The following is a 26691-nucleotide window of genomic DNA, read 5'->3' as shown; positions in this document are numbered from 1 at the left end:
CAATAAAATACAACCATATAACCTTCATAACTCTGATTTTATATAAATACAAAGCATACAATTATTTTTTGATCCAAAATAATTTTTATTTCTGCAATTCAATTGGGCAAACTTCTTAGTCAATGTCTATAACTGATCTATAGAATGTATTGTATTAGCTTTCAAATTATCAGAGCAATTAATAAACATATTCTGCATTAATTTATCTAAAGATTAGATGGTTATGACTTTTATTTATTTGAAACCAGCTCCCCAAGATCAAAAGGAATAAGGAAGTAGACAAAGCAAACAAAATTAATTCTGAATATTTGGTCTTTTTTAAGGATTTTATTTATTTATTTGAGAGAGAGAGAGTGCGAGCACACAAGCAGGGGGGAGGCAGAGGGAGAGAGAAAGGAAGAAGCAGACTCTCCACTGAGCAGGGAGCTCAGCACAGAGCCTGATCCCAGGTCCCTGGGATCATGACCTGAGCTGAAGGCAGACACTTAACCAACTGAGCCACCCAGGTGCCCCAAATTCTGAATATTTGTTAAATTCTATTTCTTTTTCTTGTGTTTGTACACACTGTCTTTTGGGTCATTCTGATGGAATGTCACTGCAGACAGGAAGACTGTCCACTGCAGGCCATTTACTGTCCTGTGACTAAACTGGGCTGAGTATGAGTACATACCTGCTCTGTTCTCACACTCAGTCCCATTTCTATGTTGCAGTGCAATGCTTCCATGTCACCAGGGCCCTAGGATGCTGCACTTGAGGACCCAAGGTCACACTAGGGGCTGAAGACAAAAGAAAGCATGGCTGGGAAGGGTGTTGGCAGAAGTGGTGGACAGAGTGACTGCCATCTCTCTGATAACTGTACCCTCACACATTTCAATGTGCGCAAGCTTAGACTATCTCCAAGCAGAAAGGGAAAACAATACCTAATAAGGACAACACTTCCTTGTCTAATGAGAAAAACTGAATTTATTATTTTTAGTGCTTTGATGATATTCACAAGAATTTCACACTCTGTGTATTAACCAACTACAGTTTCATCAGCCTTTTGTCCCTAAGTCAAGAAGCTGAAGTTCATAAAGAGGTACACCCTGGAGATACTGCAGGTTCAGTTCTTGACTACTGCAACAGTGTGAATATTACAATAGAGTCAAATGAATTTATTTGGTTTTCCAGGGCATATAAAAGTTACATTTACACTATACCATAGTCTATCAAGTGTGAAATATCATTATGTTTAAAAATACGGACAAACCTTAATAAAAAATACTGTATTGCTGGAACATGCTAACCATTATCTGAGCTTTCAGTTAGTCAATGTTTTTGCTTATAGAGGGTCCCGGCTCGGTAATTGATCAGAGTAATTGATAGTAATTGATCAGAGCCATGGTTGCACAAGGTTGGGGTGGCTGTGCCAAGTTCTTAAAATAAGAAAGCAATAAAGTTTGCTGTATTGATTGACTTTTTGCTTCATGAACAATTTCTCTGTAGCATGTGACACTGTTGAATAGCATTTTACCCACAGTAAGTAGAACTTCTTCCAAAATGGGAGCCAATCCTCTCAAACCCTGCTGCTACTTTATCAACTAAATTTATGTAATATTCTAAATCTTTTGTTGTCATCTCAACAATCTTCACAGCATCTTCACCAGGAGTAGTTTCCTTCTCAAGAAAACACTTTCTTTGCTCATCCATTAGAAGTAACTCTTTATCCATAAAATTTTATCATGAGATTGTAGCAATTCAGTCACATCTTCAGACTCCACTTCCAATTCTAATTCTCTGTATTTTCACCACATTTACAGTTACTCGCTGAACTGAGGTCCTGAGCCCCTCAAAGTCACCCATGATGGTTGGAATCAACTTTCTTCCAAACTCCTACTAATGTTGATATTTTGGCTTCTTCCCATGAATCACAAATGTTCTTAATGGCATCCAGGATGGTGAATCCTTTCCAGGAGGTTTTCAATTTACTTTGCCCAGGTCCATCAGAGGAATCACTATCTATGGCACTGACAGCTCTACAAAATGTATTTCTTAAATAGTAAGACTTGAAAGTTGCAATTGCTCTTTGATCAATGGGCTGTATAATGAATGCTATGTTAGCAAGCATGAAAACAATATTACAATATTAACATCAGAGATCACTAATCAAAGATCACCATAAAAAATATAATAATAACGAAAAAATTTGAAATATCATGAGAATTACCAAAATGTTGCACAGAGACATGAAGTGAGAAAATGCTGTTGGAAAAATGGCACCAATAGACTTGCTAAGTGCAAGGTTGTCACACACTTTCAATTTCTAAAAGACACAGAATCTACAAAGCTTGATATAAAGTGAAGCACAATAAAATGAGATTTGCCTGTATTATACAAATATTCTTACATGATGTACAAATTTTATATGAGAACATCAAGAAGAGAATACAGTTGGATACATACTGTTTGTGTTGTTATATTAAGCAAGTCATTAAAATAAAATTGCCTGTTACATGTAATGCCATTTTTGAAGAATCTGTACTTCACATCTGTTCTCCTCCTACTACTAGTATACCAGAAGATGGATCCATAGGTTGTTGGAATCACAAATGATGGAATCATTTACCTCCCTCAAAAGAATTCTTATAACTTAGGGTAGTGGAGAAAGAGCATTGCCTTGGTGTTCAACTAATCAAGGTTGTATTTCCATATTTGCTACTGACTGTGCAACAGTTGGCCCAGGGAATGGATGCCACCAAACCTCCCTATTGCACAGAGAGGTGTCTGTTGATGACTTACACACAGGATATGATTGCTGATAAATTTTTTTCCATTGAATAAGAGCCTTATTTCTGGTCTCTGGGACATTCCTGATTTCTCTTTTTATAATGTGTATGGTTGTAATAGAACTGATACCACACCAGAGAAAAGTAACCTTCAATAGTTATAAAGATAGTCTAATTCCAGTTCATCATCAAAGAAATGGGTCCATTTTTCTCTTAATTCCAAGCACTTGGTCAAAAGACTGTCCTATGATTTCAAGGATGGAAGGGACCTCTCATTCATTCAAATGCGGACTAAAGTAAAACATATCTATGTCCTTACATTTGCCAGAAAGTCATGTTATTTAGAAAATGAGCAAGGGGACATTGCTGAGCAATGTTTCACATGTTGGACAAAAGGAAAGGAACTGCCTTGGTGGACAGAACTAATCCCACTTTAGGATGGCATACTTTTCAAGAGCAGTTTAGAGACAGAAATCACTCACATGTGGAACATAAGGAATAGCTTGGAGGACCACAGGGGAAAGGAAGGAAAACTGAATGGGAAGAAATCAGAAAGGGAGACAACCATGAGAGACTCTGGACTCTACAAAACAAACTGACGGTTACAGCAGGGAGGGGGGTAAGGGATGGGGTGATCAGGTGATGGGTATTAAGGAGGGCACAAGTTGTGATGAGCACTGAGTATTATACGTAAATAATGAATTGTTGAACACTACATCAGAAACTAATGATGTACTATATGCTGGCTAACTGAATATAGTTTAAAAAATACTAAAAAAAAGAAATCACTAACATTTTTCAATCCTGATTAAGTGTCCTTTCTTAACCTTATAAAGTAAGCTATACCAATAACCTTATAAGGTTGCTATAATATTAATTCCTGATTTAAGAGTGATGATTCTGGAATTAAAAAAATGAAGCAATTTATCAATGATATATTGCTGGGAATTATTGGGTCCAGAAGTCAAGCTTTGCAATCTGATGCTGATTCGTATTAACATGTCACTGCTCTTTCTCTCAACCAATTAATCTGATAATCATGTTAATATGGCACATAGAAACTAGACAATAATAGTACATAATGAATGCTGAAGGATAAATAGATCTTAGGGAAACAAAAACAAAGCAGTGAAATTATCTATTGAAATAAAAGTAACCATAACTCTATTCCTAAGAATTATCTTAGTTCCTATTAAGACCATTGGCTGTTCAGAGAAAACATGACATAGTAAAAGAATTAATAATTTGTATAGTAATAATAAAGTAAAATTGAACTTTATTCCATGTTTTGATAAAACAAAAATATATCAGTTATTTATTATTTCCCAAACATCATAACCAATATCTCCAGAGCACAAAATGACAAAACACATCCCCCTACACAGACAAATACACAAATGCACATGTGTGTGTTTATATATCTATATCTTTGGAAAGGAAAACATTTCACAGTAGTGAATCATTTTTCTCTCAATTATGCTTTGTTGGAATTTGTTGGGACAACAAATTGGAATCCTATAAAGAATTTTCTCAATAAAGAGTTTTTTAAAAAGTTAGGAACAAGGTCAATTTTGACAAGATCCAACCGTTGATAGATGTAAACCCTCTAACACGATTGATGAAAATGCAAATTGGTGCAGCGACTCTGGAAAACAGTACGGGGGTTCCTCAACAAGTTAAAAAATAGAACTACCCAGGGACGCCTGGGTGGCTCAGTCAGTTAAGCATCTGCCTTCAGCTCAGGTCATGATCCCAGGGTCCTAGGATGGAGCCCTGCATTGGGCTCCTTGCTCAGCAGGGAGTCTGCTTCTCCCTCTGTTTGCCACTCTCCCTGCTTGTACGCTCTCTCTCTCTTTGACAAATAAATAAATAAAATCTTAAAAAAAAATAGAACTACTCTACAATCCAGAAATTTCATTACCAGTTATTACCCAAAGGATACAAAAATACAGTTTTGAAAGGTTACATGCACCCTGATGTTTATAGCAGCATTATCCACAATAGCCAAACTGTGGAAAGAGCCCAAATGTCTATCAACTGATGAATGGATAAAGATCCTCATATACAATGGAATATTGCTCAACCATCAAAAAGAATGAAATCTTACCATTTGAATGACATGGAGGGAGCTAGAGAGTATTATGCTAAGTGAAATAAGTCAGTCAGAAAAAGACCAATACCATATGATTTCACTTATATATGGAATTTAAGAAATGTAACAGATGAACACAGAGAGGCAAAAAAAGAGAGAGGCAAACCATGAAAGACTCTTTTTTTTTTAAAGATTTTATTTATTTATTTGAGAGAGAGAGAGAATGAGAGATAGAGAGCACGAGAGGGAAGAGGGTCAGAGGGAGAAGCAGACTCCCTGCTGAGCAGGGAGCCCGATATGGGACTCGATCCTGGGACTCCAGGATCATGACCTGAGCCGAAGGCAGTCGCTTAACCAACTGAGCCACCCAGGCGCCCCAAAAGACTCTTTTTTTAAAAAGATTTTATTTATCTATCTGACAGAGACATAGCAAAAGAGGGAACACAAGCAGGGCGAGTGGAAGAGGGAGAAGCAGGCTTCCCACTGAGCAGGAGCCCAATGTGGGGCTCAATCCCAGGACCCTGGGACCATGACCTGAGCTGAAGGCAGATGCTTAACGACTGAGCCACCCAGGCACCTCCACCATAAAAGACTCTTAACTATAGAGAACAAATTGAGGATTGTTGGGGGGGAGGTGGGTGGGGAGTGGTTAAATGTGTGATCAATATTAAGGAGGGCATTTGTTGTGATGAGCACTGGCTGTTGTATGTAAGTGATGAATCACTAAATTCTATACCTGAAACTAACAGTACACTGTATGTTAACTAACTGGAATTTAAATAAAAACCTGAACAACAACAAAAGAAGATATAATCTCAAGGTAAATTTTAATGCTCCTAATTTTATTATTTAGAAAAATATGTGTTGGGCACCTGAGTGGCTCAGTCGGTTAAGCGTCTGCCTTCAGCTCAGGTCATGATGCCAGGGTCCTGGGATGGAGTCCCGCATAGGGCTCCCTGTTTAGCAGGGAGTCTGCTTCTCCCTCACCCTCTGCCCCTCCTCCCTGCTTGTGTTCACTCTCTCTCAAATAAATAAATAAAATCTTAAAAAAATATATGTGTTAATTGAATATATTTCAGATATTTCAGAGCTTGACCAAAGACTCTTTTTTCCTTACAGATGTAATATAATTTTAAAGATGCTAAGCTAAAAGAGGAAACAAACAATGAAATCTAATCACAGAAGTTAACTTTAATAAACCTGGTTCATGTATGTCTTTAAAAAAACAAAACACCTGACCCACTGCAAAGACCGTTTCTAACAGTATATGTCCTGGCATATTTAATGCAAACATCACAGGTCTATAAAACCATACTTTAGAGGGTTATGATCTAGTAAGGACAGAGAGCAGCATGGGTCCAGAGAGTTGGATCCTCATGTGTTCCTTCTACAGCAGTGACTGAGTAGTTATAACCTAGAGTGTCTCTAATCTTCACTGTTTCGACTTTATAAAGTGGGATGTGAACAATGGGTGCAATTTATTCAACTCTTTAAAATATGCAAAGGATAAGTAACAGGACAGAGACAGTGTTCAGTGTATGTTGCTGAGCGTCTATAGAAAAATATTAATCATAGAAGTTGATATCATTCTAAACAATAACAAAATAACAATAACAATGTTTTATTAATAAAATGTATAATAGCACAAATATAATTATTGATAATAATAAAATGATATGATTAAAAATTGGAACTGAAAATTATCTAAGACACTGTATCTTTAAAAAAAAAGACATTCTAAAACAACTTGAAGGAGATTGCAATGCTTTTCTGCAGTGTTCCTTCATGGATGAAGGCCTCAGAAGGGGCTGATACCTGGTTTCTGCCAGTACTAAAACTTTATGTGCACCTGTGTAAATAATAATATAAGGTTTTGGAAGGTCAAAGTTAAGATTTCATACAATAGTAAATTTGCAAGGTAGAAAACTTCTGTAAACAAAAATCCAAAAGTATTAAGTCTAGAAAGATTACCAAAAAACCTAAAATAGACCTGAAGGAGTTTATACTGAATTGAGGATTACAAATTATTTTCTTCTTACAGGATGAATCCTTGAGACTGGAGCCAAATGGATTTGGGCAACAAAGCAAATTTTCTAGCTTTCTCCTTACACAAAAGGTATGTTCTGACTAATTGCCCATACAAAATTTTAGTAAACAGAAAATTATTATGGAAGATGTTTCAGTTATTTTAAATACTTAAAAAATAATTTATTCATATTTTATGAGTATTACATAAATTTCACTTGAAATGTGTTTCATTTGGAAGATTTTCCTAACATAGTTATATTTTCATATTTTATTAAAATTATTGGAATAAATTACAATATTAGGATTTAGAACAGCAATGCTCCCACTGTTTATTTTCAGAATTAGTCAGGCTATGCTTCTAGTCAGACTGAAGGGGAATAGATTTCTGCAACATGAAGTTGTGATAATTCATAAACATATTGTTCTTAAACCCACTTAGATGGGGAAGAATGCCCTATAAGTACTTAGATATTAAGAAAGACAGGGATGGGGTTTTGGTTATTTGGAAAACAAGATGAGATATCTTTTATGTATAACGTTATCAAGAAGGAGAAATGACTGAATCTTTTTATTTCCAAATCCTATTGCTAAGAGATACATGTTTGCTTTAAAATAAAAGACCTTGAGTTGTTTTAGAAGCTTTATGAAAGCATTTTGTCTGTAAATATTATAACAAAAAAGATAAACAAAATTTGAGGAATCATCAGATAGTTTTCAGAAGTCATATACAATTATTTAAAATATTGGACAAATTCATGTTTTGTTCATATCCGACATACAAAAGGTAGTGCAAATGGTATAACTTAAAGAAAAAAGTAATAACATAAGAATGAGATTGAAATGTGTGTCATTACATTGGACAAGTGTAAATATTGGAAACCTCCAGCTGAAAAGAAAACAAAGCAGGGAAAGGGTATTAAACTTTACTTTGAGCTTTCAAGAGTGTACAAAGGTCAATAAAACAAATTTCTAAAAATGAGATTTGATGAATTAATATCCTAGGTCTTGAAAGATGTTTTGGAAAAATAGAAATAAGTACAACAGTTGGAATAATTATTAGACACATCACAGTTGGAATTCTAACAGAGCAACAAAATATTAAAATATCCAAGACAATTCTAGAATAACAAAATACAAGATAAAGTCACATTTTTATCAATGATGATCATTGTGTTTTATTGAGAAAGGAGACTGTATTTGGCAGTTGGCACTGTGGACAGCAGTCTCCCTGTCTTTGCTGTCCCATGGCATTTCCACAGAGATCAGGGTAAGGGAAACCATGGTTCTTATCCAGAACAGTAACACTACCTTAGTTTACAGTTCATAAAATATCTTAAAAATCACCAGGGAAATGTAGGGGGAAAAAAATAAAACATAGTTTAAGAAGCATGGATTTAAGAAGTGATTTCACATTTTAGGGCAATTTAATTCTCTTGTGGTACACTAAATGCTAAGAACCCTAATCATTTTTCAATGACTTAATAAAATGCATAACAATTGATACATTTTTAAAGAATAATTATTATTTTAAAAATGAAAACAGATACAAATTTATTCAGCTGCAGACACATCTTTTTTATGCCACATATTATCTTCTACATTTTGTTTCTTGTAATATCTCCATTTATGTATATATTGTGTATTTGTATATTATTGTATATTTTTTATTTTTGCTTTTATTTTAAATCAGATCGTAAAAATTTTGGAGTAGCTCTTTTCTGTTCAAAATGCTAGTAGTGAGGGTAAAAGGAAAGATAATACTGGATTTAGCTTTTTATTCACCAATACAATAATATATTGTATAAATATACAGGAATATGTTTGATATCATGAAAAAATTCGCTTACTTAAATACTCCTTTTTTAATATGGGAGTATTCCATTATTTTAATTTGATAAAATTATTTTTTCCATTTATCTCTTTCTTTATTCTACTCATTTTTTAAAATTTTTTATTGTTATGTTAATCACCATACATTACATCATTAGTTCTTGATGTAGTGTTCCATGATACATCATTTGTGCATAACACACAGTGCTCCACGCAGAACGTGCCCTCTTTAATACCCATCACCAGACTAACCCATCTCCCCCCCTCCTCCCCTCTAGAACCCTCAGTATGTTTTTCAGAGACCATTGTCTCTCATGATTCGTCTCCCCCTCCGACTTACTCCCCTTAATTCTTCCTCTCCTGCTATCTTCTTCTTTTTCTTTTTTCTTAACATATGTTGCATTATTTGTTTCAGAAGTACAGATCTGTGATTCAACAGTCTTGCACAATTCACAGCGCTCACCATAGCACATACCCTCCCCAATGTCTATCACCCAGCCACCCGATCCCTCCCACACCCCGCCACTCCAGCAACCCTCAGTTTGTTTCCTGAGATTAAGAATTTCTCATATCAGTGAGGTCAAATGATACATGTCTTTCTCTGATTGACTTATTTCACTCAGCATAACACCCTCCAGTTTCATCCACGTCGTTGCAAATGGCAAGATCTCATTCCTTTTGATGGCTGTATAATATTCCATTGTGTATATATACCACTTCTTCTTTATCCATTCATCTGTCGATGGAAATCTTGGCTGTTTCCACAGTTTGGCTATTGTGGACATTGCTGCTATAAACATTGGGGGGCACGTACCCCTTTGGATCCCTACATTTGTATCTTTGGGGTAAATACCCAGTAGTACAATTGATGGATCATATGGTAGCTTTATTTTCAACTGTTTGAGGAACATCCATACTGTTTTCCAGAGGGGCTGCACCAGCTTGCATTTCCACCAAAAGTGTAGGAGGGTTCCCCTTTCTCTACATCCCTGCCAATATCTGTCGTTTCCTGACTTGTTAATTTTAGCCATTCTGACAGGTGTGAGGTGGTATCTCATTGAGGTTTTGATTTGGATTTCCCTGATGCCGAGCGATGTTCAGCACTTTTTCATGAGTCTGTTGGCCATTTGGATGTCTTTTTTGGAAAAATGTCTGTTCATGTCGTCTGCCCATTTCTTGATTGGATTATTTGTTCTTTGGGTGTGGAGTTTGATAACTTCTTTATAGATTTTGGATACTAGCCCTTTATCTGATAGGTCATTTGCAAATATCTTCTCCCATTCTGTTGGTAGTCTTTTGATTTTGTGGACTGTTTCTTTTGCTGTGCAAAAGCTTTTTATCTTGATGAAATCCCAATAGTTCATTTTTGCCCTTGCTTCCCTTGCCTTTGGCGATGTTTCTAGGAAGACGTTGATGCTGCTGAGGTCGAAGAGGTTGCTACCTGTGTTCTCCTTTAGGATTTTGATGGACTCCTGTCTCACATTTAGGTCTTTCAACCATTTGGAGTCTATTTTTGTGTGTGGTGTAAGGAAATGGTCCAGTTTCATTCTTCTGTATGTGGCTGTCCAATTTTCCCAACACCATTTGTGGAAGAGACTGTCTTTTTTCCATTGGACATTCTTTCCTGCTTTGTCGAAAATTAGTTGACCATAGATTTGAGGGTCCATTTCTGGGCTCTCGATTCTGTTCCATTGATCTATGTGTCTGTTTTTGTGCCAGTACCATACTGTCTTTATGATGACAGCTTTGTAATAGAGCTGGAAGTCTGGAATTGTGATGCCGCCAGCTTTGCTTTTCTTTTTCAAGATTCCTCTGGCTATTCAGGGTCTCTTCTGGTTCCATAAAATTTTAGGATTATTTGTTCCATTTCTTTGAAAAAAGTGGATGGTATTTTGGTGGGGATTGCATTGAATGTGTAGATTGCTCTAGGTAGCATTGACATCTTCACAATGTTTGTTCTTCCAATCCATGAGCATGGAACGTTTTTCCATTTCTTTGTGTCTTCTTCAATTTCTTTCATGAGTATTTTATAGTTTTCTGAGTACATATCCTTTGCCTTTTTGGTTAAATTTATTCCTAGGTGTCTTATGATTTGGGGTGCAATTGTAAATGGGATGGGATCGACTCATTGATTTGTCTCTCTTCTGTCTTGTTGTTGGTGTATAGGAATGCCACTGATTTCTGTGCATCGATTTTATATCCTGTACTTTACTGAATTCCTGTATGAGTTCTAGCAGTTTTGGGGTGGAGTTTTTGGGTTTTCGACATACAGTATCCTATCATCTGCAAAGAGTGAGAGTTTGACTTCCTCTTTGCCGATTTGGATGCCTTTGATTTCTTTTTGTTGTCTGATTGCTGTGGCTAGGACTTCTAATACTATGTTAAATAGCAGTGGTGATAGTGGACATCCCTCCGGTGTTCCTGACCTTAGGGGAAAAGCTCTCAGCTTTTCCCATTGAGAATGATATTCGCTGTAGGTTTTTCAGAGATGGCTTTTATGATATTGAGGTATGTATCCCCTATCCCTATACTCTGAAGTGTTTTGATCAGGAAAGGATGCTGTAATTTGTCAAATGCTTTTTCTGCATCTATTGAGAGGATCATAGGATTCTTGTTCTTTCTTTTGTTCATGTATTGTGTCACGTTGATTGATTGGCGGATGTTGAACGAGCCTTGCAGCCCAGGAATAAATCCCACTTGGTCATGGTGAATAATCCTTTTCATGTACTGTTGGATCATATTGGCTAGTATTTTGGTAAGAATTTTGGCATCCATGTTCATCAAGGATATTGGTCTGTAATTCTCCTTTTTGATGGGGTCTTTGTCTGGTTTTGGGATCAAGGTAATGGTGGCCTCATAAAATGAGTTTGGAAGTTTTCCTTCCATTTCTATCCTTTGGAAGAGTTTCAGGAGAATAGGTATTAATTCTTCTTGAAATGTCTGATAGAATTCCCCTGGGAAGCCATCTGGCCCTGGGCTTTTGTTTGTTGGGAGATTTTGGATGACTGCTTCAATTTCCTTAGTGGTTATAGGTCTGTTCAGGTTTTCTATTTCTTCCTGGTTCAATTTTGGTAGTTGATACATCTGTAGGAATGCACCCATTTCTTCCAGGTTATCTAATTTGCTGCCATAGATTTGCTCATAATATGTTCTTATAATTGTTTGTATTTCTTTGGTGTTGGTTGTGATCTCTCCTCTTTCATTCATGATTTTATTGATTTGTGTCATTTCTCTTTTCTTTTTGATAAGTCTGCCCGGGGGTTTATCAATCTTGTTAATTCTTTCAAAGAACCAGCTTCTAGTTTCTTTGATATGTTCTGCTGTTCTTTTGGCTTCTAGTTCATTGATTTCTGCTCTGATTTTTATTATTTTCTTCTCCTGCTGGGTTTAGGCTTTATTTGCTCTTCTTTCTCCAGCTTCTGTAGGTGTAGGGTTAGGTTGTGTATTTGAGACCTTTCTTGTTTCTTGAGAAAGGCTTGTATTGCTATATACTTTCCTCTCAGGACTGCCTTTGCTGTATCCCAAAGATTTTGAAGAGTTGTGTTTTCATTTTCATTGGTGTCCATGAATTTTTTAATTCTTCTTTAATTTCCTGGTTGACCCATTCATTCTTTAGGAGGATGCTCTTTAGCCTCCATGCATTTGAGTTTTTTCCGACTTTCCTCTTGTGATTGAGTTCTAGTTTCAAAGCATTGTGGTCTGAAAATATGTATGGAATAATCCCAATCTTTTGGTATCGGTTGAGACCTGATTTGTGACGTAGGATGTGATCAATTCTGGAAAATGTTCCATGGGCACTAGAGAAGAATGTGTATTCTGTTGATTTGGGATGGAATGTTCTGAATGTCTGTGAAGTCCATTTGGTCCAGTGTTTCATTTAAAGTCTTTATTTCCTTGTTGATATTTGCTTAGATGATCTGTCCATTTCTGTCAGAGGGTGTTAAAGTCCCCCACTATTATTGTATTGTTGTCACTGTGTTTCTTCACTTTTGTTACCATTTGCCTTATATAATTGGCTGCTCCCATGTTAGGGGCATAGATATTTACAATTGTTAGATCTTCTTGTTGGATAGACCCTTTAAGTAGGATATAGTGTTCTTCCTCATCTCTTATTACAGGCTTTGTTTTAAAATCTAATTTCTCTGGTATAAGGATTGCCACCCCAACTTCCTTTTGGTGTCCATTAGCATGGGAAATGCTTTTCCACCCCCTCACTTTCAATCTGGGGGTGTCTTTGGGTCTAAAATGAGTCTCCTGCAGACAGCATATCGATGGGTCTTGTTTTTTATTCAAATCTGATAGCTTGTGTCTTTTGATTGGAGCATTTAGCCCATTTACATTCAGGGTAACTATTGAAAGGTATGAATTTAGTGCCATTGTAATACCTGTAAGGCGACTGTTACTGTATATTGTCTGTGTTCCTTTCTGATCTATGCTGCTTTTGGCCCTCTCTTTGCTCAGAGGACCCTTTTCAATATTTCTTGGAGGGCTGGTTTCATGTTTGCAAATTCCTTTAGTTTTTGTTTGTCCTGGAAGCTTTTTATCTCTCCTTGTATTTTCAATGACAGCCTAGCTGGATATAGTATGCTTAGCTGCATATTTTTCTCATTTAGTGCCCTGAAGATATCATGCCAGTCCTTTCTGGCCTGCCGAGTCTCTGTGGATAGGTCTGTTGCCAATCTAATATTTCTACCATTGTAGGTTACATATCTCTTCTTCCAAGCTGCTTTCAGGATTTTCTCCTTGTCTCTGAGACTCGTAAGTTTTACTGTTAGATGTAGGGTGTTGACCTATTTTTATTGATTTTGAGTGTGGTTCTCTGTGCCTCCTGGATTTTGATGCCTGTTTCCTTCCTCTCATTAGGGAAGTTCTCTGCTATAATTTGCTCCAATATACCTTCTGCCCCCCTCTCTCTTTCTTCTGCTTCTGGGATCCCAATTAGTCTAATGTTGTTTTGTCTTATCGTATCACTTCTCTCTCGAATTCTGCCCTCGTGATTCAGTAGTTGTTTCTCTCTTTTTCTCAGCCTCTTTATTTTCCATCATTTCGTCTTCTATATCACTGATTCTCTCTTTTGCCTCATTTATCCTAGCAGTTAGTGCCCCCATTTTTTATTGCACCTCATTAATAGCCTTTTTGATTTCGACTTGCTTAGATTTTAGTTCTTTTATTTCTCCAGAAATGTTTCTCTAATAACTTCCATGCTTTTTTCAAGCCCAGCTAGTATCTTTAAATCATGATTCTGAACTCTAGGTCCGAAATCGTACTAAAGTCCGTATTGAGTAGGTCCCTAGCTGACAGTACTATCTCTTGTCTTTTTGCTGAGGTGATTTTTTTCATCTTTTCATTTTGTTCAGAGGAGAATAGATGAATGAGAAACAAAATGCTAACAGGTTAACAACGTCCCCAGCAAATATACTCTATACAAATCAGAAAAGACCTGAAACCAGGGGAAAAGAAAGGGAAAGAAAGAGAAAAGAAAGAAAAGAAAAAAAAAAGAAAAAGATAAATACAAAAACAGAACAATACGAGAAAAACCGAATATGTTCAAATATGATCAGGCTAGTGCATAGATCAGTGCCACACACTAGATTTGGGGCATATTTTGGTCTGTTGGAAAAAAGTGCCTCCTAAAACTTTAAAGGAAGAAAGACTTATATATGTACAAAATAAGAGTTGATACAATGAAGGGATGGAAGATGACTGTAAAGTTGAAAATTATAAAAGGTTTTATAAAAGGAATTGATACGATAAGAAGTTGTTTGAAAAAAGAAAGAAGAAGATTTAAAAGAAAAAAAAGAAAGAAATAAAAATAAAAAAAAAGAGAGAGAATGTGATCAGGCAGCAGACTAGAAAAAGCCATACACTAGTGATTTAGGGTATATTTTGATCTGTTAGAAGAAACCGTATATCAAAATTTTAAAGAGAGAACAACTTATAGATATATGTCAAAAATAAGGGTAACTACTATGAAGGGATAAAATATGACTCTAAAAATGAAAAATAAAAAATGTTTTTTTTCTAAAAGGAATTGATAAGATGTTGGTTGAAAAAGGGAAAAAGAAAAATTAAAAAAAACTGTTTAAAAAAATTAACTTTTAAAAACTAATGAATCATGGTAAAAAAAAGCCATGAATTCTATTTGCAGTATTCCCCTACTGCTGGAGTTCTCCCTTTCTCCTTGATCGGTAAACTTGTTCTTGGCTTGCTGGCTGTTCGTGCTGATCTTCTGGGGGAGGGTCCTGTTGCCGTGGTTCCTAAATGTCTTTGCCAGAGGCGGAATTGCCCCACCCTTGTCGGTCCGGGCTAAGCAAGCTGCTCGGGTTTGCCCTCAGGGGCTTTTGTTCCCTGCAAGCTCTGGTACAGCTTTGGAGGACCAGGGTGAAAATGGCGGCCTCCCAATCTCCGCTCGGAGGAGCTGAGAACTCAGGGCCCCACTCCTCAGTGCGCCCCCAGAGAAAAGCAGTCACTCCTGTCTCCCTGGTTTCCCGCCGCACTGCGTGCTCACCTGGCCTGTGACAGAGTGTTTCTATCTCTGTCACCCGACCCCGTGTGGAGTTTCCAAACCCATCAGATCCCTGCGGTGTGCTCCCGCGCCGCTCCCCCCGGGGGAAGGAGGGGAGTCTCCCCAGATCTGCCACTTGTTGGGTCCCTGCTGGAGGAGCAGTGGCCCAACTGGGCCACAGATCACAGTTTATGGTAAACCCAAGCTGAGAACCCACGCCTCGGCTCCATCTCTGCAACTGGCTTCCCTGCTCCAATACCTGGGAGCTCTGCTGCACTCAGGCATCCCCGGTCTTTCTGTGATCCCGAGGGTACTGAGACCACACTGTCCTGTGAGGGTTCCACTCCTCGCTTAGCCACTAGAACGACGTCCCTCCGCGGAGCCGGCTTCTAAAAGTTCTGATTTTATGCTACGTGGCTCTATCACTTGCCAGAAGCGGCCGACGGAGGCCCCCCCCCCCACCATCTATCCTCCCAAATATCGCCTCGGAGTCACTTCTCCGCACGTCCTACCTTCCAGTAAGTGGTCGCTTCTTTGTTCAGAGAGTTGTTGCTACTCTCTTCTTTGGTCTCCTGTTGAGTTCGTAGGTGTTCAGAATGGTTTGATCCCTATTCAGCTGAATTCCTGAGACCAGAGGAAATCCAGGTCTCCTACTCCTCCACCATCTTGCTCTGCCCCCTTATTCTACTCATTTTAACAATTCTTTTTAGTTGCTTTCTATTTGAGCAAAATTTTAATCAGCATTGTCTTAGAATGCTCTTTACCAGCCAGCTTGCCTCTAGACATGATTTGCTGCCTCTACTCTACATGAGGCAGGCTTGTTTTCCTTATGTTTGTTTTATAGTTCTCTTTATTTAGCAAATCCTGAAATGTAATATTTTATTACAATCACATAATGAAAATTTGCATATGAATTACAAAGACTTATTTCTTGAACCATTTGATAATTGCCAATATGATACCTCATCACCCTCCACTCCCATAATTTCCTATGTAGTTTTAACAAATAAGAACATTAAGATATTCACCCATATCACTACAATACAACCATCAGAACAAGGAATTTGATGTTGTATATTGTTATCCTATGGTCCTTATACTTCATTCATGATTCACCAGTTCATAATCATCTTGGTATGGAGTTGTCATGGCTTTTTAGTTGCCTTGAATGGGAAGATTACCTGGTCTTGCCCTGACTCTAATAGCTTTGACATTATTATTTTCTTTTTTTTGAGAGAGAGAGAGTGGGGGAGGGGCAGAGGCAGAGGGAGAGAGAATCTTAAGCAGGCTCCAGGCCCTGCACAGAGCCCCATGTGGGGCTCTATCTCAGGACCCTGATGTCATTGCCTGAGCCAAAATCAAAAGTCAGATGCTTAACCAACTGAGCCACCCACGTGCCCATAATAGCTTTGACACTATTGAAACTTTGACACTACTGAAGACTGCAGGCCAGTTATTTTGTAGACTCTGACTCACCTGGGTTTGACATTTCTTTGTGATTAGAATAGATTAGATCACATCACACTAGATTAAATTAAATTATGTTGGGTTTCCCCTTTATTACATTAAATTAGATCAGATGTTTCTCTTAGTTAGATTAGGTTTATTATACAGTTTTAGAAGAAATGTCACAGACCTGATAGTCTCCTTCCAATTGTGATATTCTGCTATCATACTATCAGGCATAATGCTTTTGATTTTTTCCATTAATAGAATGTTCATTTTGATCAACTTGTGTAGATTGTGAAGTCCCCTGTAATGTTACTCTTTTTTTTTTGCAATTATAATAAGGACTGTGTAGGGAGGTACTTTGAAACTATTTACGTTTCTGCTTCTTATTAAATTTTCCACTTATTTATTTTTATGAAGATAGATTCATGGTTTCCTATTTTGAACATCAGTTTGTCCCAGATTTGCCCGTGGGTGCCCTTGAAGCAGGTCTGTGTCTTTTGACATATTTCCAACATTCTTTGAGCATTTTCTGATTTTCTGGGACAATGAAATGATTTAACCTTATCTTTTACTTTTTATGCTGCAGTCAAGCCATCAACAATTTTTCTACAGAGTTCTGGTTCCTTGTAGTGGAGGATGGTATTAAAGTGATAGTTGGGTGCTGGGTGTGCTCCTTGCTGATGGGGACTCTCAACCAGGTACTTTCAGGAGGCAGGGTAAGGTCTTTATGTACACATCACTTCTCAGCCTTTGGGCCAAGATCAAGTGAAGGTCTATATGTGCACACACACACACACACACACTTGTATAAATGTGTGTAAATATACCTGTATTTATTTGTAGAGCTATCTATAGACACACACACACACACACACACACAACACACACACACACACACACACACAACCAATTGCATACCAGTATTTCTAATTCTAATCCAGCTCTGTTGGGTTTATTTTAGTCTGTTCTGCCATATTTGCAACTCTCATGTCTCTGACAGTGAGAAATCAGGCTTCCAATCCCCATTCCCCATATCTATTTAGTTGACCAATCCCTTTCTCTCTTTCCCCATCTCCCACCAACACACATCTGAAAGCTCTCCCCACTCAGTCCAGCCAGCCATGATATTTTTGTATTTTTTTCTGAAAATGATTTTCTAAGAATATCACTGTGACTATACTGATCACCATGTATATTTTATCAAGAATTTGAACTTAATACATATAATGTTAGTCTGTAAAGCAGTGTCCTAAAAATTAAAAAAGAAAGATGGTCTTTCAAAAAGGCTTGCTCCTCTTCAGTCTAATGCTCTGAAAGGGGTAGGCTTTAAATATCTACAGACCATGTAGTCTTCCTCCTTTGCAGGGTATGCTAGCCACATGATATTAGGAGGTTCGTACATTTCAACTAGTTTGAAGTAGGTCAGATACTCTATTCACACTTCCTGTGTTTCCTCATGTCCTATCGGTTGACAGGATAATTGCTATGCCTTAGCTTTCACATCATGCAGATAGGTCCTGTCATTCTCTCACTAAGAGTAGTCTGATCATTGGAATTGAGCTACTAAATTCAGCCGTAGGATGAGATCAAGGATACATGAGGAATTGTACCTGAGCATGGGACCTTTGGGTATTCTCCAGTTGGGAGGTAACATAGGTGCCCAGTTAGGTACAGACAAAACACAAGGAGTAAATTCTTTTTCCTGGAGAAGCTGATATTGTAAAGTTATTTTCGTTTGAAGAGATGATCAAAGAATATACAGCACCCAAAAATCATAGGGGAAAAAGTTCTTAAAAATTGTGTTAGTTAAAAAAAAAATATAATGCATTTTTACAAAATTTCTGATGTTTCTAGTATTTCTTTTTTATTATTATTACATTATGTTAGTCACCAAACATTATATCATTAGTTTTTGATGTAGTGTTCCATGATTCATTGTTTGCATATAACACCCAGTGCTCCATTCAATATGTGCCCTCCTTAATACCCATCACCAAGCTAATCTATCCCCCCACCTCCTCCCCTCTAGAACCCTCAGTTTGTTTCTCAGAATCCATACCACTCTCATGGTATTTCTTAACTTTTAAAATTATTCTGTATTGTTATTTTTTCTCATTCTAAATATTCATTTTCATGCCCAATTTTATATTCCTAGTTTTACATTTTCTTTTGATAATGAGGCCTCCAGATTGAATAAATGAGAGGCCCAGGACATCTGGACACACTCTTGTTGATCCATACATGAAGTCCTCTAATGGCACCCAATGCTAAGAATCAGTATGATATCAGTTAATTGGAGTATTGGTTTTGCCACTTTATATAATGTATCTGTTGGTCATTCCTTCTTCTAGTTTCATAAAATATAACAGAATTCTGATTTCTGTTCTTCCTTTTTTCTCTAATATCCACGGTATTTCAGGTTCCTCCCTAGTTGCTCTTCCTAAATTTGAGACATGTAACTTCTGAGATTTCCATTAGGCACGCCAGCAGACAGGTGCAATGGGGTCTGGGCAGGACATGTGCACTGCGGGTTATCAGGGTAGAAATGCTGTGCCAGATGGGTAAGACCTCTTATATAGGAGGAGCTGGCCAGGCCTTAGACATGAGCGAGGAGAGCCATCTCCAGAGCAGGGCTGCCAGTGGATATTTGCAAAGCTGACAGACTTTTTAAGTAGGAAACAGGATTATCAATTAAGATTAAGGATGAGAAGTATTTATTAATTTTGAGAGAAAGGAAGGTTTAACCTAGGTTTGTTAGATTAGACAAAAGGACAGAATTCTCTGAGACAGAATTAAAGTCTTTCTTGAAGTACAAGCTCAAAATTCAATAGCTGGTGAGATTTTTCCAGCTGCATTCAGCTACACTGCAGTCTTAGAGTTGGAACTCAGGCAATCATTTTTGCCCAGAGTCAGATAAACGAGAGCAGTGGGAGAGGACAGGCCTATGGCTGTCATGAGGGTAATTACCACTGCAGGCCTCTATACAGTCTTCTTCTCTGCCTCTCTTCTCGCCCTGCACCTCTCCAGCCCACTGCCCAGGCCTTGTTGGAATGGGCTGTCTCTACCCCAGGATCTTGGCAGCAGCCCTGGAGCATCCCCCACCCCATGCCTCCAATCCTGTCTCACGCTGCAGTTAGAAGACTATTTTGAAAAAGGCAAACTCAGTCACTGCTCAGGCTTGAAATCCTTAGGAGGCTCCTTTCTTCTTCAGATAAGTTTTATGTTCCCTATTCTTGTCTTCATGCTTCCCCCATGCAAACATCAGCATTAGCTTCCAAACCCAAGCAAATTACAGATATACTGAACGTTTTTTAGTTGTTTAAATGACACATATTTCTTTGTACACCTGGACAAGTTTACACATTGCTTTCTATGCCCACAATGCCCCCTTCTTCTCCCACTTACCAAACCCCAATCCCAACCAAAACACATCATCTGAATGCTTTAATGATCATTTATATTTCAAGTTTATTTAAGGCCTCCTTCAAAATGTCTGTCCTAAATTCCTTAGTCAGCTAGGCTTTTTGTGAACTCGGCCCTCCTGTCCAGTTTCACTGAATCCCTAATACCTAGTTGATTGAGTGCTTGGCACATAGAGAGTACTTCATGAGTATTTGTAATATGAATTAATTCATAAAAATACATTCACATGTCGATTGATGAATTGCCAATCTTCACAGCATCCTATGTTTTGTTAGCTCCACTGAACAGAAGAAATTGAAGTTTTAAAGTGCCTAATATATTTGCAAAGGGTGATGTATTTAGTAACAGGGTTGTCATTTTTTGCCAAGACTCTTGTTCTGAAAATTTTGTTCTCTCATCACCTGGCTGGCTTTCTCATTTTCATTTCTTTCTAATTTATCAATGCTTATCCTGACAGAGAAAGAGGTAATATAGTATTTAAGAGCACAGATTTTTGAGATAGACTGCAAGATTCAAATCCTTACTTCTGGCATTTACTAACTATTGTGACCTTGAGCTATTTACTTAAAATTTCTTTGCCTTGGTTTCCATATATGTGAAATGGGAATAATAATTGCTTCATAATGGTGTTGTAAAGATTAAATAAATTATTTTATCAAGAAACTGAGAACAATACCTGGCACATATGTGTAAACTATATATACTGGGTAACTAATTATTGCTTCATTTTTTTTTATTACTGGTATAGCTTCATATCAGAAGAGAGAGGAGAGGGTTTTCTCTATTAGTGGTACCAGGCCAGATGTTCTGTTGTCCAGATCATTAAACTGTGCCTTTAAATTTGCCTTTTCCAAGAGATCCCTTTCTGGAGACTGAAGTCTACAATCCATACATTTGCACAGGACTGTTAACTCATGACAGTAGATAGCTGGGTTACGGAAGACCCCTTTCAAAATTGCTTCCCAGACCCAACTCTCTGAGGCTGGATTCCTTGTCAAGCCAGTCATCTTCCAGGCACTGATCTGAATGCAGGAAAGGTATCCATTTAACACAGTCTTATGTCTACTCCTCTATTCTTGTGCTATATGAATTTTTCATTTGGTGAAAAAGCAGCAAATTTTGTGTGTTGAATATAAATCCATGAAGCACAGAAAATTAGTGTTGTATTGATTAATGGTAGGAGAACTTTCTTATTTATATATCACAAGTAAGAGTAAAATTAATTTTATTGAGTATCTAAAAATATTTATCTACAGGCCTCTAACTTATGTAAAAATTTCCCCAAAGCAACTAATGAGCTTATAGGAAATTTTATGGGAAAAGAAAAATGAGAAGTGCTCTTTGATTTTAATTTGGGCAGAGAGCAAATGCATGGACACTTCTAGGTATTTGTAATGGCAGCATAAGTATGGATTTTCTAGGAAGGAATTTAGATACCTAAACCTAACATCTTGAATATGTTGAAATATTTTCCACCCAGGATTTCCAAAACTCAGAATTTAGATTAAAAGAAATAACTAGAAAGTTACATAAAAGTCTGTGGGCAAGCATCAATTCTTTGCTATCTATTTGTGTGTGTGTGTGTGTGTGTGCCTTCATGTTAACTTAATGTCTGTGTCACCCTAATATGTAAGCTAAATGAAAGAAGGGACTTTTTCTGTTTTTTTTTTCCCCCAGCCATATATGGTTATTATAATAAGCACTTAACAGATTACCTGATATACGTCAAATATTCAACCACTATCTCTTATATAAATCAGTCATTATTGTGATGTCTGATGAAACAAATGAGGAAGCAACTAAACAGCTAAATAAATACGGCCAAAAGATGGGATAGATTAAACCTACCAAAAGGTCAAGGTTTTTTTTAAGTATATTGATTGACATAAAAAAAAAAAAATCTCAACATTTTTACATGAGAAAAAGTTACAAACCATATAATCCTAATATTGCAAAAATTTTTTTAAGAGAAAGTATAGAGTGGTTACATGGAGCTACACATAGTTATTCTCTCTTTTAAAATTGTCCTTATTTCAAGTAATGCAATAAACTGCATTATTTTTAAATGCTGAATCAGCTTTTTTTTTTTTTTTTAAATTAAGAGAGGCTTATAAAGACCATGTAGCTACTTGGAAAATGACTAGGAAATAATTTAAATTGAAATAAGAACATAGAAATGCATCCTGGATTACTACTATGAAAAAGTTACATTAATGTAAGGCTAATGAATTGACAAATAAAACTGACTTGTAGAGTAGTTTCTGGGTTTTTTTATCTTTTCTTTCTCTCCCTCTCTCACTCCCTCCCTTCCTTCCTTCCTCCCCAACTTCTTTCCTTCTTCCCTCTCTCTCTTTAATTCTTTCTTAATTCCACCAGTTTTTTTTTTTTTTTGTAAAAATTTCAATTAGAATCTCATTCAACTAGATTAAATTAGAATTCCATTAGCTGTTTGGTAATTATTTAAAAAAACTGGAGTTGGGTATGTTCTCCTTTTCGTCAGACACCCCTACATTCTTTTAGGAGTTGCCAGGACCTTCTTTATTAACAATCAACTCAAGTACATCAGAGTTGTTCTTCCTCCAGCAATCCCTAAATAGAACTAAAACCATACACAATGATGAGCTAACAATGACCTATATTTTTATTTAGCTCTTGTGCTACTATGAGTGTCAGTTTTAATCTAAGACTATTTTATGGGGAGGAAAAATTATGAACATTTCTGAGGTAATAATTTTTTTTGTTTCTCTGCCTTCAGATACTTTTGATACATTTCATTTATGTTGTAAATGTTCCATCATTTTCTACTGAGTCTTTAACTAGAAGAAAATAATTGACATAAAATGCAGGGAACTTAGTTTTCCTTGGCTACACGAACAAGGTCTACCTTAACAAGGATTTAATTATCATCTATAGTACTTCCAAGCTTACAGACCTCAGAGTAAAAACTGAATGCAGATTTTATTTAGGTTTTATTCCCATTTTGCTTCTTAAAAATGGCTACAGAAACCATTTGGAATTTTACAGAATTCTTGATGACTTCCCATTCCAATTATCTTGTGTATGGCCAGAATTTTAATTGATTTATGACAATTATAAATTCTTCTACACACTCAGATAGATAACCTAACTCTGAGATTTAAAAAAAAAAAATCTTTCTTTGCACAGGCCTTTATATTTTCTGCATTTTCTAATTCCAAGTCTTCTCTAAGACTTTTTCTTTTGTATTTTACTTAAAAAAAAAGAAAAACAAACAAAACAAAACAAGAATCGTAATAATTGAGGTTTAAATTAAGACTATTTTCAATTGAACTTTCTATTTCTCCCTCAATGAACTCCTACTAAGCTTCTTCGTGTTCCTCCCCACAGACAGAGGGACTACAGAATCTGCTTAGTAATTACTTAAACTGATATGAGGGTGCTTATATACTTCTCTGCATTCTATCTTTTATACATATTTTTTCTTTTCTTTATCTTTATCTTTATCTTTTATATTCTTTCATCATTTGTTTTCATGAGCTATTTATGAGCACAGAACCATTGAAAAGGAAAAGCCATGAAAATTTTCACTACCTATTGTTCATACCTTGAGAATCTTGCACATAATCTCATAAACTGAAAATGTTTTCTCTGCTCGGGTCCAGTCCCACGTTGTCACCTTTAAAAGATGAAAAACTAATATGTCATTTGTATTAGAAAGATAACCCCGATTTCCCTCTTTCTTTTACATACATAATATGGTGCACAATGAAACTTTCCCACATGTACTATATAGTCTCATTTGTGGAGTTATTTTTATAGAGGTCCATGTGTGGTATTTTGGTTTCCTCTCTTCTACATTTTATTACCATTTCTCTTCCTCTTTGAGCAAATGTTTTATGTTATATGTAACAATTTCCATTTGCCCAATGTACTTAAATATTTTAAATAATGTATGTATTACCTACGTATAAATACTAAGTATTTATATTTCACACATATAATAATTTTGCCACCAGTTATATACAAAGCAGAATACTGGATATCAATGGAGGCTTTAAGTTTTTAAAAAGACATAGTTTATATAGGGAAGTTATCTCAAGATGTAAATGCCTTATAACATTGTGAAGACACCAAACACTACAATGAAGTTATTTCACTTTCTTATGTTTAAAACATATATTTGTATGTCTAGTCATAAGAAATTATTCAGAGTAGGAATATAGTAAAATATATAAATATTGATGGCTTTTTTCTTGCCTTGGGTACTTTGAACTTTGTGTAGACATAGTCATTCAAAATAGCAGCAGGTCAGGCTTGATATTTCCAAGACCCTATGTAATATTAGACTTGTAAGTGAGTGATCTGGCATTTGATATTTATACTCAATAAATAATTATTGAGAATCTACTATTGTATAAGGTACATGTTTCCAAAAGAAAGACCTTAGGTGCAATAAGTACCCATACATATTTAATACAAAGACCAATGACTAGCATACAGGATATCAAAATGCTATTTTTTTTTCATTTTGGCAACCATAAATGCCTAAACAGAAATGCCTTCCAGGGTTACAAAATAAATATTTAATGCCAGAACCTATATCTTTAGGAAGGTATTTTCAGAAACATCTGGACTGTTTTCTATTTTTTTTCTGTATTTTATTTTTTAAAATATATTGGTAATATGCTATTTACTATTATTAAATTGATGTCACTCTGTCATGATAATATGGGAAAAGTAAAAAAAAAAAAAAATAGACAAAGACACTTACTGGAGGTGCCAGAAATTTGTAAAGACATGATCCCCTCAGGGCTAGAAATGTTGGTGAGTACACACGATCTTGTAGAGGGTCTTGCTCCCGTGCTTCACACCAGCCCATGTAGACTATCTGCAAGAAAATTGAACATGATGAACAGTCAAAAAAAAGTCTCATTTCAGATGTGTACTTTTCATATCTTGGGTATTTTAATTCTCTCATAAAATTATCAAATTAAGTGATGCAAAAAATACATTAGCTTCCAATAAGTGATTGTGAACCACTCCTAAGAGTTTATGTTTCCATCAGCATTATGAGGTGTTTGGTGTTTATGTGATCCAACTTGGCATAAATTATATCTCCCACTCTCCACCATTCCAACTATAAAAATGTTTCTTCATAATAAAATTTATTGACTTATCCTATCAGTTTCCCAATTAGTGGCCTTTTACTATGAAAATGTGCTCCCAGGATAAAATATTTAAGTGGGAAAAGGAGATGAGTCAAAGACAAGTACCTTGTGTGACTACCACTGCTGTGGTGTACTACACCTCCCCTCTACCTGACAGGATGGGATGACAAGTCTTCTTGTTTTAGTCACGAATCTAAGATGAATATAGTTTATTCAAACATTATTCATATATCAAATGGCAATGACAACAGCTCTTTTGTCTCTAGATCTTAAATATTGGCGGGTCAATTTCCAAAAGGAAATCATGTGAAATAAGCCACTCTTCCTTCAATCATTTGATTGTTGTAAAACTCAAACATAGACATAAACATTTATTCAATGAGTTTTATATTCCTGACAATGTATTTATATGTCTTTTATCTCTCACTGCAACTCTATATGGTAGAAGTATCTGAGAAGATATATTTTCCACCTTATGTAACTTACTTTGGTTTTATGGTTGAAAGGATGTTCTTTCCTGTTCTTAGACATTTTCTTTTCTCTTTTTTTTTTTTGCTATGAGATCTGTTATGACTAATGGGATATTAATGCACATGACACAAGTGGAGTTGGACTTAGTATCTTGTGCTTCTGCCATTACAATGAGAAAAGCATACCCAACCTATGTGGAGTCAGCCAGAGCCAAAACTACCTTCTGGACAAAGTTTAGCTAAGTTCAGGCTAAAGGCTAATTCAAAACAACCAGTTCACTTGCAGAGAGAAATTAAACACAGATAAATAGATTTCCCATTTTCATGGGTTAGAAGAATTATTTAAAAAAATATTCATAATATCCAAATTGACCTACAGATGCAATACCATCCCTTTCAAAATCCCAATGGCATTCCTTATAGAAATAGAAAAATTATCTTAAAATTCATATGGTACCACAAAAGACCCTGAGTAGCCAAAGCAATATTGAGCAAGAACAAAGCATTGTACTTTATGATTTAAAATATATTACAAAGCAATAGTAACCAAAACATAAGATATGGGCATTAAAGCAGATATATAGAATGGAGCAGAAGCAAGAGCCCAGAAATAAATTCAGGGTCAACTGATCTCTGACAAAGATGCAAGAATGCTCAATGAGGAATGGATAGTCACTTGAATAAATAGCCTGGGAAAACTGGATAATCACATGAAGAAGAATGAAATTGGATCCTTATCTCACCATATACAAAAATGAATTAAACTCAACTCAACTCAAAATGAATTAAAAACTTAAATGTAGGCCCTAAAACCATAAAACCACAAGAAATACAATTTTAAAACATTATGCATTTCTGGGCACCTGGGTGGCTCAGTTGGTTAAGCGACTGCCTTGGCTCAGGTCATGATCCTGGAGTCCCAGGATCAAGTCCCGCATCAGGCTCCCTGCTCAGCAGGGAGTCTGCTTCTCCCTCTGAC

At 36.4% G+C, this 26691-nt stretch overlaps 1 protein-coding gene across 2 annotated transcripts in view; it reads right to left on the bottom strand.

Annotated features, from left to right (window-relative positions):
- SNTG1 (syntrophin gamma 1) overlaps positions 1 to 26691 on the bottom strand; it is a 957083-nt gene that overhangs the window by 77379 nt on the left and 853013 nt on the right. For both annotated transcript variants that reach the window (XM_025871422.2, XM_073892760.1), the window contains exons 14-15: positions 24846 to 24962; positions 23679 to 23750 (exon numbers count right to left, since the gene is read on the bottom strand). In XM_025871422.2, the coding sequence (XP_025727207.1) occupies positions 23679 to 23750; positions 24846 to 24962 (189 nt within the window). The remainder of the gene's footprint in view (positions 1 to 23678; positions 23751 to 24845; positions 24963 to 26691) is intronic.

Source organism: Callorhinus ursinus, unplaced genomic scaffold (genome assembly GCF_003265705.2).
Source record: "Callorhinus ursinus isolate GAN/ISIS: 27379988/994484 unplaced genomic scaffold, GSC_fseal_2.0 scaffold5, whole genome shotgun sequence".
NCBI lineage: Eukaryota > Metazoa > Chordata > Mammalia > Carnivora > Otariidae > Callorhinus > Callorhinus ursinus.
This window is presented reverse-complemented; position numbering and strand designations above follow the sequence as displayed.